Raw genomic sequence first — 17,543 nt, forward strand, 5'->3', positions numbered from 1 at the left:
GCATTGGGCCAGGAGATGCTGCTACTGCCGTCTGAGACTGTTGTGCTCTTCTCTCATCTCAACCATGAGGGCTGTAGCAGAAGAAAAAGCTTGAATTCATTTTGTTTCGTAACGCTGACGAAAAATCTTTGACAAGATATAAAGTACATTCAATATAAACACCATCAAATTATTTGTATTATTACCTTACTTGAGCCTTTTTAAAGACCTTTATTTTGTCTTCATCAAATGTGTTTTCTCTGAAGTCTTGTGAAGACACCGCTAATCCTGTCCTGAAAATGTACTCGTTTATTTTGCCGTCATTTCGAAACCCCACAGCATCCTCACAGACAGATAATCACTGATGGCCACTTCAAAAAAGTTTCCACATCTGAGTCGAGTCCAGGCACCTACTGTGACATCATTGGGAGCGCACATCTCTTCAAGCTCTCCTGACGAGCGTCGTTTTCGCTCGCTTGAGCGGTGCTCCTCGGCGCGTCCTCTGTAGCGCTCCCTGGAGGAACGCTCTAATATATGAATGCTGTCAGGACGGTTCCCGCAGAAGGCAACACTTTTCAGCCACAGTGTCTCTCCGCATGCCGCAGCCAATTCCGTTGTTCCGGGGATCAATATGTTTTGATGGATTCCCCCAGCCAAAGCCGGATATTGTTGCGCGGCGGCCATTATGGAAGTGGATCACTGCGAGGGCTGTTAGCCCAATGTGAGCCCAGCCTCCCTGTTGTCCCTCCACTGATGGGGAATGACAGAAGCCTGCTATCTTCCCTCTTAACCCATTAGAAGTGATTCTTTTTTCAGTCACAGTGGCTGAAAGAATGACATACGCTGTAGCAACTTCTTGCTCTGTGCTCACAGACTTTCAGGGGGGTTGCCAGGTTGGGCAATGTTCACCCCCGCCAGTTCATGGCACCGCTGCTAATCCATTTCCCCTGTGTGGCAACACTTTGAAAAATCATCGTGAATGCTCTTCGGGGTCTTGGGGAAGTGGCGATTTGTAACAGAGTGGACAACCAGAGGCAAACGCTAACTGGCGTGCATCAGATACCTCATTGGTTGCCAAAAGGGTGTATTTTCCAGCCCGGGAAGCAGTTCAGCCATTTTAGAATAGTGTTTTGTTGCTCGAGGGAGCCCATTTCACAGCCACGGTGGGACTCGGATTGGTTTGTCCCCCGCCCTGTCGCACAGAGAGGGGCATGATGGGAAATCTCTGCTACCCATTAGCGTCCTAACGCGGACAGCTTTGGCTCTCCTGTGAGCGTGGGGAGAGGCCGGGTGTTTCTGATACCTGTGAAAGCATACGGCTAAACTCCAATTGCATACATTCTAAGTTCTGTTTTTTTATCCAGGGTTTTTAAAAACTCCTTGAAGCAGGAAAGCGTTTGGTCAACTGAGGTGGAGTTTGAAAGGTAGAGGACAGCACTTTTAATGGTGACAGGTGTGTTTATGTGTGTTTACTGGGAAAATACGACAATAGAATAGAGTGCCCTTCAGTTCCAAGGCTGAGTCTGTATGTGATATAAAGTAAATGGTCATAAAGCTAAATCCTTCAATAGATGCAAAGTCAGTATATAAAAGACCGACGGGTCAAAAATTGCCTGAAAAATGATTTATTAAACTTATCCCAGTTTTCCCCTCCAAACTCTTTTACCGAATGTCATCTCAGCTCAGTTTAACTTCACTAATTTATAAGTGGGAAGTTGTTACCTGTTCCCTAATCCCTGATAGGTTGGATTTAAAAATGTATTCCTGTCCAGTGCTATATCCAAGGAATAATGTAATAACCTGCAGTGGTCCCACACTAATCTATAGTGCACAGAACACACAGACAAACGTGCCCATAATCACAAATGAAGCCTCTATTTGATACGTGTGCATGATTGTCTTTTAATATTATTCTCTTCTATGTTCCCAACGTCCTAAGTGTCAAACTGCAGACTGGCATTCTCTTTGAGCCGTCAATGGGCTGTTGAAAGCCCTGCCTTTGATTATGCTCCTGAGGAACTCAACATCACACACACTTAAAACAGCAAGATTAAACATGTGTCATTTGGGGCTGTCAGGGGTGCCTTTGTTGTCGTCCTCTGGGTGTTTAATTGATATTTTTGGGGGGGAGTTTGACATTCAGGTTTCCTGATCTGAACGCATGACATGTTTCAAGAGCGACAGGAGGAGAAGGATTTATACCAATTTCTTTTTTTATATAAATCATGTTGATGGAAATGAGTCAAAACTAATAAGGACAGGGCCAAGACTGAACAAACAAAACAACCAACAATGTAAACAGACACTTCCAGAATCACGTCAAGTTTTAAAGAACAAGTTGAAAGCTAAATCTAGTCAACAAGCCTGTAAACTGACACAACCTGCCTCAGGAATTGTAAAACACTGTTGAGGGTTGATGTGGCACACTATTTAACACTGTTAAGTGCTCTTATTACTATGACTAACTAAATAACTAACTAGCATCTCCAATAATGTTTCTCATTATAGCATGGATTATAATGAAGGCTCATTCATCACAAATGTACTACATGTTGTGGTGCCTCCCATTGCTTTTCAACGGCCGTCACTGTAGCACCCCCCAGCCTCTGGTCGCTGTGTCTCTGTTTTATTTAGCTCCACTGCCCTCCGCCTGACTCTCACCTCACCTGCCCACATGTTAGCGGGGAGCTGGCCCATGATGTCCTCTCCGTGGCCCACGTGACCCCCCCAGTCCTCCTGGCCGCCTTCGCACTGCGATTGTGTCAGACCGAGGCGCCTGCTCACCCCGCAGCACGGAGGCTTATCTAGGTGACATGGCTGTCACCACAGCGACCGTGGCATGCCATGCCGGGGGTGGCGTGCTCTCTCCTCTCCACCAGCCGGCACCCCACACGGCCCCTTCTCCGGAGGCGAGGGTGTGGGGTGGGGGGTGGGGGGGGGGTGCTTTGCGGGCGCCGCAGATGTGGTGGAGGCGTGGAAACGAGAGCAGATAGCTGACAGACGCGGTTAGCAGTGGACCACTGCTAAGGTGGGAAGTGGAGGACAGGAGAGAGGGGAGGTAGAGAGAGAGAGAGAGAGAGAGAGAGAGAAAGTGGAAAATAGAATGAGGGGGAGGGAGAGAAGCACCACGCTCTTGCATGAACAGGCAGTCAGAAATGCAGGAACACAGGGATGAGAAAGGAGCCTACATGTCCAATCAGAACAACATGAGGGAAGGGGAACAAGGCCTCCCTTCCTCCTAGCAGTCCTCTGAGCATGTGAGTCTCCATTCATATGCAGCCAGAAACATAAGAGGGTAGGATGTAGCCATACAATTTAGGCAGATTAGGAAGACGCACTCTTTTCTAAATATGGTGCCAAAGCATCTCTTGTACGTTATGAGCTCAGTCCTTTTCAGCCAAAGTTCCTTACTGGTTTGATTAAATGTTTTGCACATCATGAAGTCAAAAGAGTGGTTTCACAGATACCTGTTCCATGAAATAAAAGATGTTGATGACCTGATACCTGAGTACAGGACTGCACTGAAGCAGTGCTGCCTGTTCTTCACGGCCACTGGTGAATGCTGATGCGTGTCTGGTGATGCATCATGGAGGGATGGGGAAAGTGCTGACACTCCTGAAAGGAGGTGGTGCGTGTGTGGGTGTGTGGGTGTGTGTGTGTGTGTGTGTGTGTGTGTGTGTGTGTGTGTGTGTGTGTGTGTGTGTGTGTGTGTGTGTGTGTGTGTGTGGGTGTGTGGGTGTGTGTGTTTGTGTGTGTGGGGGGGGTACCGTAGGTATTGTCTGGAGGAGTCTGTGTGTATGGATCTGGAAAAAATATTACAAATCTTTCTGTAGGTTGGTTGTGAAATCACACCTCCTACGCGCAACCAACATTGAACATGTTCCACCTTGTACAAAACACTGACACCTCATAAATATATGCAGTGTGTATTACACCCTTGATGCTGCACCATTCATCAAATATATATTTATATATTTCCTAATTTGCGAGTGTGCAACACGCAATGTTTATTAGGCATGTATTTTCTTGTTGCAGCATTTTGTCAATGCCAAACAGAAAACTACAATTAAACTACAAACCAAACTACGTGTTAAATGCCTCTGTAAATAACAGTGTCTCTGATCAAGTATGTGTGTAACATCAGTCTCTCATGTCTGTTCTTGCCCTGGCAGAGCCTCCTGGTGGCCCAGCAGCTGGCGTCTGCTGTGAGCGGGATGGTGTCCGGGGGCGCGCCAGGCCTCAACCAGCCCATCCTCATCCCCTTCAACACGGGCGGGCACCTGGGCGGGCAGCAGGGCCTGGTCCTCTCCCTGCCCACCGCCAACATCCAGGGGCTGGTGGCCGCGGCCGCGGCCGGAGGCCTCATGACCCTGCCCTTACAGAATCTGCAAGGTAAGAACCCTCCGCAGGGGGGCGGCCATCTTGGAAGAGAGCCTAGATTAAAGAGTAAAAGCCCCCCATTCCGGCTCAGTTCCTTTACACGGCAAAAAATGTAAGGGGCTGCAGTGGCATCCAACCCCAAACTCTCTCCCGCTTTCTCTCTCACGCTAACTGACCGGCGCTAGTGGAGTCGTGTTGAACAAAGTGAACAATCGGCGACTACACGCGGCCAAGTGCATGCGCTCCATTGTTGCACAGCGTGTGGCAGAGATGCACCTGCTGAGACCTCTAGACATGAAAAAGAAATGCACTGGTCCGACCGAAAGGCGCCTTTTAGGAGCATCTGAGCGAACCTGCCCAGGAAGAGTAGCCATATTAATTACAGGTCAGCATTTTGCAGCGTAGCCGAAAAGCACTTTATGACCCCTTTTTCACTATGCGAAAGTGTACCACGCTGTCCTATCTCTTTTTCACTCTCCCTGTCTTCCCCCCCTCTCTTTTCCATCCACACGGTCGGTACTTTTCCTCACATTTTAAACTTTAATGCCAGAGTGTTCTCTTTTGATCATACTTGTAAATGGTTTTCATTTTAATGTTTAAAACATTGTCTCTTTTATACCATTAGATTGAGGGACGGATGGGAGGGGAACCGTCAGTCATAAATCTTAGATGAGCAGGGGCGTGCTAATGCCGTCTGAAAAAATGCCAGGTTATAAATTTGAGTGCATGTAAAGCAGTCCTTTTTTTTCGGAGGAATGGAGATTAAAATAATGCTCCAGCCACTGGAAAGAAAAAGAAAAAAAGAGAGGGAGAGAGAGAGAGAGAGAGAGAGAGAGGGGAACAAAAAAAGAAGTGTGGCCCACTGGCCTCAGACGTGAGGAAATGGATGGAGGGATGCCTCAGAGGAGGAGATGTGGTAATAGAAAGCTTAATGGACACAAACATGCATAAATAACAACAGGCATCGCATCAGACCGGATGGGCTTTTAATAAACACTTATCTGCCAAGACATGTAGGGAGTGGGGGGGGGGGGGGGGGGGACCTTCTCAGTGTGCTCAACCTGTCTGCAGGTCACGATAATGCACCCACAGGGGATCTGTCTCCTCCTTTCTAGAAGCTTCTAAAGGGGAAGACAACTGAGGGATAAGTCTCTAACATCATATTCATTTTGCTTTGGCTTGTTTGTTGTTTTTGTTTTTTTGTTTTTTCGTTTTCAAAGACTGAAGCAGAGGCACAGGAAATAAATGTTTGCCATTTAACCAACAGCACAATTATTTCCTGCCCTAAGCAGCTCCCAAGTGGAATGAAATGCGTGTGTTCTGGAAAGACATGTTCTCCTCTGCTATTTAAAGGTATTCCAAAAAAACACATTTGCTGACCAATAAATGTCTATGTCTATGAAAGCGAAAGATGCCACGTCTTTTATTCAGAAAGAAAGAAAGAAAGAAAGAAAGGAAGGAAGGAAGGAAGGAAGGAAAAAAGCAAGAAACATACAAAAAGGAACAGAAATAAAATGCAAACAACCAAAACACATTATTTTTCCGGAATATTCTTATTGACAGGCGTCGTGAGCAGGCAGTGGTGGTGCTGGGCGGGCGGCGTGGATAGGCCCCCCCCCCCCTCACACGCAGACCCAATGTGACACGTGTGGCGAGTGAAGTTAAATGTCTTGACTGTGTCCAGGGGCCCTGTGGCCACGGCCCGCTCTCCCACACCCTCCTGTCGGCCCCCATCAGCCGCGCAGTGACTGAGGCCTGCTGGCGCAGCACTTCTGTCAGGGCCTCCTCAGCCAAGAGCGCCGGGGCTGACACCGCCGTTGCCGCCGACACCCAGCCTCGCCTCCCCTCTCATCGCCTCTCATCGCCTCTCCGTCCTCCAGGCCTGATTAATCCCATGTTTAGCACCGCAGAGTGGAGAGGATGAGAGGCCAGATTGTCTTGAACACCCGGGGGGGGGGGGGGGTTCTGACGGCTGAGGGGAGGGTGGGGGTTACATCTGCACCCATCTCCCGCCACTGAGCGCTAATTATCCTCCGCTCAAACACCAGTCCTCCAGGGAGCGAGTATCAGATCGTGTCGGGCCCCCGCATTCAGACCTAATGACCCGAGTAATGTTGAGTTAATGAGAGTGTTTGCATACGAGTCGAGCAGGGGGGGGAGAACAGGGGTGGGGGGGGGGACTGGCAGCAGCATTGAGGCAAGGAGAGGGGGTACGTCAGTGAGTCAGTGTGTATTCCTCAGCCAGTCTCAGGAAGAGAGGTGTCTGCTAACGCTAAATCTAGCCGCAGGCTGCTCGCTTTACAGGTTCCTCCGCTGGATCATTTAACACGGCGGCAGATTAACAGGGATGTGGCCTAAAGCAGTGCTGGCTTCTCCTCTTAACGTTGCGAACGAACTTGAGCTGCTTACTCCTCATTGTGGAGCCCTATCAGTTCCCTCTCACACCCCAGATAAGTCAGAGGACGTCAGAGAGCAGCCCAGCTTCTCTGATGATTATCCAGCATCACACCCCTATAGACCTCCTCTCTTCTCTCCTTTGAGAAATCCTTTTCTCCTCTCTCGTCTTTTCTCTGCTTCCCTTCTTTCTGGCGCCTCTTATTATCCCTCTCATATTCCTTTTCTCTCCTGTACTCTCTACCCTCCTGTCCCTCCCTGCCCTGCTCCTCTCCTCTCCTCTCCTCTCCTCTCCTCTCCTGTCCTCTCCTGTCCTCTCATCTCCTCTCCTCTCCTCTCCTCTCCTCTCCTCTTCTCTTCTCTCTCCTCCTTTCCCTTCATGCCCTCTCTTTTTCTTCTTATGCATTCCTCCCCTCTGTTGAGGAGCAAATGCACCAAAGGATATTTGGAGCAAGGAACAGGGAAGAGAGAGGAGGAGAGGAGAGGGGGAGGAGGGGGAGGTGGGGGAGGGTTGATGGTGTGTAACGGGCAGGTTTCCTCCACTGTGATGAATAGCCGTCATGGTGATAGGAGAAACTGTGTACCGCAGTCGGAGTCTCATTGCCTAAATAAAACCCTGGCGGTGCGTTCGCACAGCTAGGAAAACACGGGCAGTTCTTGTAGCTCGTTATTTTGTCAGGATGATTAATGTTCAGAAACGTCCTGTAAAGAATGACGAAAAAGGGGGGTGAAGAGAGAGAAAATTCACAGTAAACAGGGAAAAGAAGGCAGTGGAAGGCACACAGTATTTTGCTGCTTGTGGTGTAAACTCAGACCGTGATTCAAACAGAGCTCAATACCACAATGCCATACAATGTGTTCACAAAGACACATACACACTTGACCCATTTCCTGATGACATGATCAATGAAAGGTCTTGATCATTTCAAATACCTTTCAAAAGACAACTAATTAAACATCAATTGAGACTCATAACCATGTACATACATACAGTACATTGGTTTTGATCATTGAGTTGTGTTATTTTTAACAAAGGCACAACTTCTGTGTTCCGGTTCTCGACAGAAAAAGACATGGGCACCACTAATGAGCCTGCCTCTATATGTCTGTGTGGTTCGTTCTCGTCTTCATGGAAGTGAAGAGTGTACACACACACACACACACACACATATTCTGCCTGTCTGGTGTACCGGTCTCATAGCTGGAGTATAGTCTCTGAAATCATTTAGAGTTTCTCTTGACTTGTTCTAATGTGTCTGAGGCGTGTGATCCCCCCCTGTGTTGTGTTCCCCCCCTCTCTAAGAGCTGGAGGGGCTGCAGTGCGATTCACCCGCTGCTCATTTCATTTCCTCCTCAAACTCCCAGCAAACATCTGCTGGAGCTCCGTGAGAGTTCATGCACTGGTATGCCAGTGTGTGTGTGTGTGTGTTTATATATCCGAGTGTGTTTGAGTGTTTTATCCCACCTGCCTGATTTGTTACATCAAAAGCTCCACCGAAGCATGTCGGCGTGTGCGTGTGTGCGTGTGTGTGTCTGTGTGTGTGTGTGTGTGTGTGTCTGTGTGTGTGTGTGTGTGTGGAGTGGGAGCGGGGGGAAGGGGATGGTGCTTGGGCGAGGAACGCCGTTCCTCCTCCGCGCCTCCTCGCAGAGGAACACGAAACGGCACTCTTGTAGCAGAAGGTAATTGCCAGTGATGTGGCACTCGTGTACGCTAATGAGACAACATGTCGGGCATAATCACTACATCACCTCTCTCGTCAGGATGGCAATGCCCCCCACCACCACCCCCTGTGAAGGCGTACCCCCCCCCATCAGGTGGAGCACGCTCTGGGGAGATATGTGTAGCTATGATGTGTCCAGGATGTGCAAAGGAGAACGAGAAAGGAGGGAGAGGGAGGAGAGGAGCAGCTAGATAAACCCCTAGAGACATGATCTCATCCTCATGGGGGTGTCCTAAACCCACAGACACAAAGACAGACTCTCTCTCTGACTCTCATTCTTTCTCTCTCTCACACACACAGGCATACACACACATATAGCCTACACACAAGACACATTCACATAGATAGACACCCATACACACACAGACACACAAAGGAATATCTCTCTCTCTCTCCCTCTCTCTCTCTCTCACACACACGCACATGCACATACACATACACAGGCACACCTACACGCACACGCACACGAACAGGCACACACACACACACACACACACACACACACACACACACACACACACACACACACACACACACACACACACACACACACACACACACACAGAGGGCATTCATGCACAAGCACAAACAGCCACAGGGAGTCATGCATACAGTACATACACACATGCCCACATTCATAAAGGCAGTCACCCATAGGTTCATAGGTCTTACACACACACGAACAGACACACACACACACACACACACACAAGATTCATACAAGAGAAGGAGAAAGAGAGACAGAAAAAAGAGTCAGACAGATAGATACGGAGAGAAAGAATAAGAGTAAGAATTAACAGCAGGAAAAAGGTGAGACTGTCGGGTTGAAAGTCAGGCCAAGTGAATGAATAGTGCCTGAGCTCCAATCTGTCCCCTCTACCCCTTGAGACACACACACTCACACACACACACACACACACACGCACGCACGCACACTCTCTTACACACACACACACACACACACATACACACATACACACAAAGAAGAGGTAAGAGGCAGAGTCTCTTTCGAAGCAGCTTAACTGTGATTTTAAAACTCTCCTGAGGGGAATGGAATTTGCTATCTATTAATCTGGCCATTGATGGAACATCTCATAGATCTCTGTGTAGCAGCAGATGTGTGACTGTCCTTTATAGATCTGCGATACTCACATTTTGATAGGTGTGGATGTTTGTGTATTTTTTTTTGTTTGTTTATTTGTTAGAGAAGTTTTTGCAGAAAATGGGAGAATGTCTTCTGAAATGGATTACTGATTCAAAGAGTTTCACTGGTCTGAAGTCAAATCTCATTACATCCAAATCCATTTTTCATTATTAAAAGTAACACTAACTGATAAAGGCTGTTACGGAGCCCTGTCTAAGACATCTGAGTATCTTCCCTGTGGGCCACATTCAGCCAAGAGGCCAGGGTACTGTCCAGGGTGCTGAACTAGCTGATATGTTCTGAACGTATGGACTGGGCAAAATTACTCAAGACAGCTACTTAGGAATGCAACCGAATGCAAAACATCCTCCTTGATTAATGTGTTTATACAGAATGTAGCTGTCTGATAAGAATCATTTGATGAAATGATGCATTCCTAAAGCCACATAGCATCACAATGGAACTGACTGCTCCATCAGGGGTGCAGATTATTCTGTACTCTGCTTTGAATTCTATAAACACAAACACACGCATATACCCCTCCCTTGCTTTTCCCTTTGCCCCTGTTTAATCTGAAGTGCCCCCCTCAGCACGTATTGTGCCATGTCTTTTACTGATTTACGTTCTTATTTTTTTTCTCTTTTCTGCACTTGTAGGACTACTTGCCTGGAGAGAGAATGAGTAAGAGAGATAGCGAAAGAGAGATCAAAAAATCAGAAAGACAGAGCAAGATATGAAGATACCGTGAGAGAGAGAGAGAGAAAAAGAGATAACATGCATACACGAGAGAGAGAAAAGGAGAGAGATAGAGAGAAAAGGCGCATTAAATAAATAAGAGTGATAAAATTGTAGACCTCATACATTTCAAAGCTAATGTGCGCGGCGGCGGCGGCGTGCTAGCGAGCACCTGCACTCGGCTCCTGCAGCGGTAATTTGATTGATTTGTTGTGACAGCAGCCAAATAATTGAGAGTGAGAGGTGCCTTCAGAGATGAAGAGGGTGTGTGTGTGTGTGTGTGTGTGTGTGTGTGTGGAGGGGGGAGGTTGTGGGGAGCAAGGCGCTTTCACCAGGCAATCCCCGCAGAAATGGGGGCCTCTCATCTCTCATATTCCATTGATATCTTACAGCGTCTTTCTGGTTTTTTTTTTAACCCCCCTTTCTCGTTCTGGTTTTTTTATTGTCTGCCTTAAATAAGCAGCTTGCAAGCGAGCTGCTGGCTGACTGCCTGCACCAGTTGGGAGAGTAGAGGTTTGAGGGTAGGAGAAGAAGAAGAAACACCAATCATAATGTACACAGACAATGTGTGTGTGTGTGTGTGTGTGTGTGTGTGTGTGTGTGTGTGTGTGTGTGTGTGTGTGTGTGTGTGTGTGTGTGTGTGTGTGTGTGTGTGTGTGTGTGTGTGTGTGTGTGCGCCTATGTTGAGTATTTGTGTGCATGTTTGTGTCTGATGCACATGTAGTTGCACACACACACACACACACACAAAAAACAAATAAACACATCCTCACACTGGCAATGACATGCTCACACAAATGTTTAGGTGCAGACACAGAAACTACATATTACATGCCCATAAAAAAATATTTGTTTATTTCCTTGTGTGGGATCAGAGTGTGAGTACATGCCAGAAGCAATATTTTTTAATCTGTTACTTATAGTCATAGATGAACTGTATAGTATTTAAATGTTTCTATAATTTTTTAATTACATCGCTGAAATCCACAACACTGTACAGTTCCTACATTCAGAAAAATGGATATATCAGTTTAAGGCCACAAAGCACAAAGCCATGCCCTTCAAATGTCTTATAAAATTGTGTTGTTATTGTTTTGACATATTTGTGGCATTTTTCGTCTTGTCGCAAGTTCAGAAAACGCTTGCCCTGCCACATGCTGTTGTGTCCTTCGTGACTGGTGGCGTTGTCACCCCAGTGAAACTGCCTGAGATGTGGCACAAGGGATAGGGATGGAGAGAGGGGGGGGGGGGAGGTGGGAGAGAGAGAGAGAGAGAGAGAGAGAGAGAGAGAGAGAGAAAGGCAGCAATGGAGAAAAAAAGCAGAAAAAGGAAGGGGAAAAGTGAGGATGGGAAAAGACAATAATAATGATAATCGGATATGGCTTTGTCTGCTTCGATCGAGTAGGCTGTGATGTCTTGCCCTTCCTGTGTCAAAAAAAAAAGCCCAGAAGGAGACAACAGGGAATCAGGACAAACAGCAAAGCAAAGCCCAGAAGAAAATGCCTCTGTGGTTTTGATTGGATTCTCCCCCTCTCCATCTTTTCCTCCCTTGTCCCAGGCACATATTTTATGGTAATTGTGTCTTCGCCCCCAAATAATTGAGAAGCTCAAATAAACTTTTTTCCGACTTTTTTTTCCTCATGGAGGGACGAACCTGCTGTGTTCATGTGCTTGTGTGTGTGTGTGTGGGGTGGGTGGGTGGTTGGGTGTGGGGATTGGTGGGGGGTGGGGTGGGGGGGGGGGGGAAGCCGGTGCAGGGAGGCCTGAAATGACTTAAGCCTTTCAAACCGGCATTAAATTAAACGAATCGCTTGGAACACGCGCGCCCCCTAAAACTTGCAGCCCCTCTCATTCGGAGGAACTCCTGGAGTATAACAGCGCATTACCGGGGCGCGAGGCTCCCCCTGTCCTCCTGCTCACTCAAATATGTAATGAAAAAATGTAGGAGCTGGGATCGCCGATATGCACACATCATGCGCTCTGTTCTTGGCCAGACACAGCCCCCTCTGACTAATACCACTACAGTTAAATGTGCATACAATTATTAAGCCTATCGCTGCTCTTATTTTCAAGTCAACAATAATTATCGTTGACAACAGTAGACGTAATAGCATATTCATCATGCCTTAAACAGAGTTTAGTTGGGATTTGTAATCATAGCATAATGGACCTGGCATATTTAGTTTGACGTATTAGAACAAGGTAATTACACATCAATAACTGACATGATTACAACCACTAGTAAAAGGTTCTCTTTAATGAGAATGTCCCCGAGCTTCTTCAGTTGTAGTACAGTTACAGAGCAGCATATTAAGATAGCATTGGCAGTGGGAGACAACAGATTTGTAAGAAGCAAAAGAACAAGTCCCTTAAACCTTTCCAAAAGACTTCCTGTTTGTACTTCTTAAAGACCTGCTAGAGACCATCGTGGCAGGGATCATAATCTCAGCAGTGGCCTGATGTCAGGCATTGGAAATGGGAATTGATTAGTGACTTACATGGTCAGTGAAAGGAAAATGAACTCACCAAATGCAAATGAAATATAAGACAAGCGAACAGAGAGAGAGAGAGAGAAAGAAAGAGAAAGAGAGAGAGAGACTGTTGGCAATCTTATGAAACTGGCATTCCTGTCAGGAAGAATTGGGTGACTTTTTTCTTCTTTTTTTTCCTTTCTTTCTCTCCTTTTTTCACTAAAACATTTATCTGAGTTCTGCATGAGTTGTAATGCGAATGGTAATTTCATGGGAGTGAACTGCAATGAAAGTGGTGTTATCGCACGCTGGCCATGATGTAGGGCTGTGTTCACTCCTGCAGCCAGTAAACTCCCGCCCCATATAATGTGACTTACTGCTCCATCTATCCCTCAGTAGCTGGCAAAGGGAATTCACCCCTTTAGTCTGTGGACTAAAAGGGACAGAAAGAGGGTAAAGTAGACAGAGGACATAGATAGTGAAAGAAAGAGAGAGAGAGAGAGAGAGATTGAGAGACATTACTGACACAAATATGTACCTTTCCCCAAAGATGGGGAGCAATGAGGTTTTGCCATTTTGCATCGGACTGGCTCAAGCCAGCCTCTTGACAGGCAAGAGCTTTTAAAAGTAGCAGGTTAGGGCGTAGACAAAAGCATTTGCTGCATCTCTGACAGACTGGGGTCCCCTTTTAGTCCAATCGAGGGAGTAATCCTGTCAAACTGCGCCTTTCCACGAGAGGTTCATCTGAAGCAAATGGTCTGAAAAGTGAGCATTGTACTCAACTGTGTGAGCCCTGCCTGTCCAGGTCCATAATTTGAGAGAAGATCATAAGGCATGGTGTGTAGTCGGTGGACATCACTTTCTGTGTGTTCTCTATTGCAAATAAACAATTTTGTCAATAAGACAGATTTGACTCGCTCAGTGAAAACAAGTGTATTGATCAGGCTGACTAAATCGATGTGGCCCCCTCACCCCCTATCATTACAGTCTTCCCCAGTGGATCCATACGAGCCTGCACAAATCCAGCAAACTGCTTATGAACTTAGCACCTCATGAATGTCCAAAGAATCAGTTTATCAATACAAATCAGCATTCCTCACCTGTCACATGTTTTAGTATCTCCTCCATTCAAATCTGTAAGAATATCCATAGACAAGCCAATTACACGATCAATAGCACTTGAAACGCAATCAATAAGGACCCCCCTACCAGAGAAATGAATCATTCCGATGCCAATGTAAAAGCATGGTAAGACAGATCATTTGGGGATGTATTACCTAAAACCAGCCAATTAACCACTTTGGAGGAAAGTCGTGAAAGTTGAAAATCTATACGCACGTCACAGATGTGTGCACGACAGGTGGTGGAGGTCACCGATCCAACCCTGTGTCATTCAAAGGTTGAGCGGGTAGATCGCTTTGCAGTTCCGTGAATTAGAAACAGAAGCCCACCACGAAGTGAGTTTTTCCCCCTCCGTAAGCAGATGGCGAAGAAACCGAAGCCCTTGTCTCGGGGGTTAGCAGGGCGACAGGCGGCAGCTAAAAGCTATCTGTGGTTTCTAATTGACAGCCAGAGGACTAATTACGTTAATTAATAGCCACACTTTCAGTGGGGCCGGTGGGCTCAGATTCACTACGACTTGGATGGGTGTCAGGAGGGGCCAAAAAGGCCCCCGAAGAGGGCCAGAGAAGTGTAATGGTCCCCGGGGGGTCTTTGTCGAAACCCGCCAGTAAACGCATCAGGGATGGATCGTATAGCAGTTGTAAAGACCACAGGCGAGAGAGGACCAGAGAAATCCATTACTGTCTCAGCCACCACAGAAGAGCAGGGATAAGCACTGTACACTGGCAGAGAGAGAGAGAGAGAGAGAGGTGGGGGGAAGGAAGAAAGAAAGAGGAGGAAGAAAGAAAACAGAAGAATAAAAATAAAAAACTGGCTCAATTGAGTGGTGCTCCGATTCTCATCTCTTCCTCTATCTCTGTATCTTCTTTTCAAGATCCACTCATGTTTCCTTCTTCTTCTTTCTTTCTTCCTTGTTTTGTATTAATTGACCCCTTCCCTATATGGCTCCTGCTTGACCTGCAGTTTCCCACTGTGTAAACTCTCAACAGTTAAGATGGCCTTTTCTCTTCTTGTATGTATGATAGCAAGTGTCTTCTTAGTCTTCTTCTTGGACGGAGATGATAAATGACCATACATTCAACCTTGGTGAAAAAGAGCAAAAGATACTTGTTATTATTCTTATAGCCACAGACTATTTATTTACTGAACACAATGCCTTGAATATTTTCTCAGAGAGATTCTTGATCCACTGTTGTACTCCTTTAGTTAGTATCTAGTCAGTGCTTGCTATACACATGAAACTCTTCTTTCAGACGCCATGTGCTCTTGTTAGTGGTCACAGACGCAACAGAAGAGTATTTATTTGTGTGTTTGTAATTCACTCTCTGTTGCATACATAGCAACATTCGGTTTAACAATCTGAAACCTCTTCACGGTGATTGTAGACAACAACCAACATTCAGAGTTGACAGAGATGCACTATGTCTACACCCCCTGAAATTCAATATACTGCTGAGCCTTTTGAGCCTGCCATCGAAGCATATTGCCTGGGAAATGGACCTGACCGTGTGATTTATTTTCCCTGTGCAGATTAACCATGGCGCATTCAATTCACGCCCCGAGACCGAAATGGTTAACAGCAGCCAAGAGAAAAAAAAGACACAGATCAGCTGATATGAAAATAGGTCTGATTCAACATGTCTACCTGCCTCTCTCCCTCCCTCTCTCACACTTGCACTCATCCTTTTTCTGTTTTTCTCTTTTGGACTCTCACTCTCCCTCCCTCCACTCTTCCTCATACTCTCTTTATTTCACTTTCCACTTTCTCCTCCACATACCCCCCCCCCCCCCCACCGATTCCCTCCCTCTCTCTTACCCACAGTACCACACTCCCCACAGACACCCCCCAGCCCCCACTCTCAGTCTCCTGGTTCACGTCTGGCTTGTAAGTTTGGGGCTGCATACATTTCTCCCCATGATGTATTGTCCTGCGCGAAGATTTCATTTACTGCCGGTGCCCTCTGCTGAACCTGTTGCTACTCAGTGAACACGATAAGCGTATAAGTAGCAGCCCTCTTCATTCATCATACATCGCGGGCGCGCACACACACTGGCCCCTCAAATACCTCATCTGCCATGCAGCACCAGGGGAAACCACTAAAGCGGCAAAAAGCAGCTCACTGGTAAAAAGCTGAGATCACATTAAACACTTCTCTGTTGAGAGAGAGCGTGAAAAAAATAATATATATATATAAATATATATATATGCAGGTTTGTACATACAGTGTGTACTGTATGTGGGTGTATCAAATATATCAAGGTTCCCTTTGTTCTAAATCAGATCTTAAATAATTGCTGTCAGCAGGATGTGCTTTACATAGGCTAATTTGTGTATGTGTGATTTATCTGACAGATGATTATTTATTGATTTTTTGATGTATTTGCTCACAGCCAGTGGATCTGTGTCTGAATCCTACCCCGTCTTGCTCTCTCTTCTCGGCGTAGAGCCGTATTAAAGAGCATTAGAAATCACAAGCTTGCCAAAGAACGGCACTTAGAACTTTTTTTTCGACTCCGACGAGGCTGATGGTGTTGTGCTCGCGGGCACGAGGCTCCGGCGCGAAACTGCTTACGCACGCGCTGAGACGAGCAAAGGGAATAATTAACAAGGTGAAGATGGAGAGAGGCGGACTGCGCGCAAATCCTATTGTTTGTGGTTATTTCATCCCCACTGAACTCTTTCCCTCCGTTTCTTCACTCCATCGCTTTCTCTTTTCTCGTGCGCCCATGCTCCCTTTCTGTCTTTCTGTGTATGCTCTGACCCTGCACCCCACTGTCAGTGTAAACACACACACACACACACATACACACACTCACACACACACACACACACATGCACACACACACACACACACACACACACACACACACACACACACACACACACACACACACACACACACACACACACACACACGCACACACACACACACACACACACACACACACACACACACATGCACATCCACACATACATAAGCACAGGCAGGCTCATGCTGACACAGATACACACGCACACGCAAATATACACAGACACACAATGCCTTGTGAAGAGCCCATGCGTGCACGAAGCAGCCGGGAGAAAGAGAACACTACAAAGGGGCCTGTGATGTCCTCCTCATCTCCACATTGTCTTTTCATTATCTGAAAATCATTTTATTTCTGCAGGAGAGCGGGAGCTCGGCTTTGCCTAATAACCCCATAATGTTGCTGGGAGGCATACAGAAAAAAAAAAGAAAAAAAACAAGGCCAACAAAAAACAACACAAAAGAGTCTTTTCTCTCTTTTCATACATGACTTAAAATAAGAAACATGAAAAAAATACAGACTGCTTTTCTTATTTCGCCTTCTCGTGCTCCATTTTGTCTCTTAATGCCGTAATTGCTATCAAAATATGATCAGTCAAAGAGGGGGATGAGGGGAGGGGAGGTAAGCAAAGCGCCTGTGGTGGAGCTCTCCCCCCCCACCCCCCCACCCCTTCCAACTCTAACCCCCCCACACCCTTCTCCCCATAGTAAAAGCAGTGGCTCCATCTCCTGATGCTTTTACTGTCAGTCAAGCAGCACTCAGTCCCCCCAGAGCATCAGGGCCTGGTGC

At 46.7% G+C, this 17,543-nt stretch overlaps 1 protein-coding gene across 1 annotated transcript in view; it reads left to right on the forward strand.

Annotated features, from left to right (window-relative positions):
• Positions 1-17,543, forward strand: part of pou6f2 (POU class 6 homeobox 2) — a gene marked incomplete at its 3' end in the record, with an annotated part of 87,531 nt that overhangs the window by 23,048 nt on the left and 46,940 nt on the right. The window contains exon 3 of the mRNA XM_080854906.1: positions 4,152-4,371. Coding sequence (XP_080711032.1) covers positions 4,152-4,371 — 220 coding nt within the window. The remainder of the gene's footprint in view (positions 1-4,151; positions 4,372-17,543) is intronic.

The sequence above is a fragment of the Sprattus sprattus genome (assembly GCF_963457725.1).
Source record: "Sprattus sprattus genome assembly, chromosome: 17".
NCBI lineage: Eukaryota > Metazoa > Chordata > Actinopteri > Clupeiformes > Clupeidae > Sprattus > Sprattus sprattus.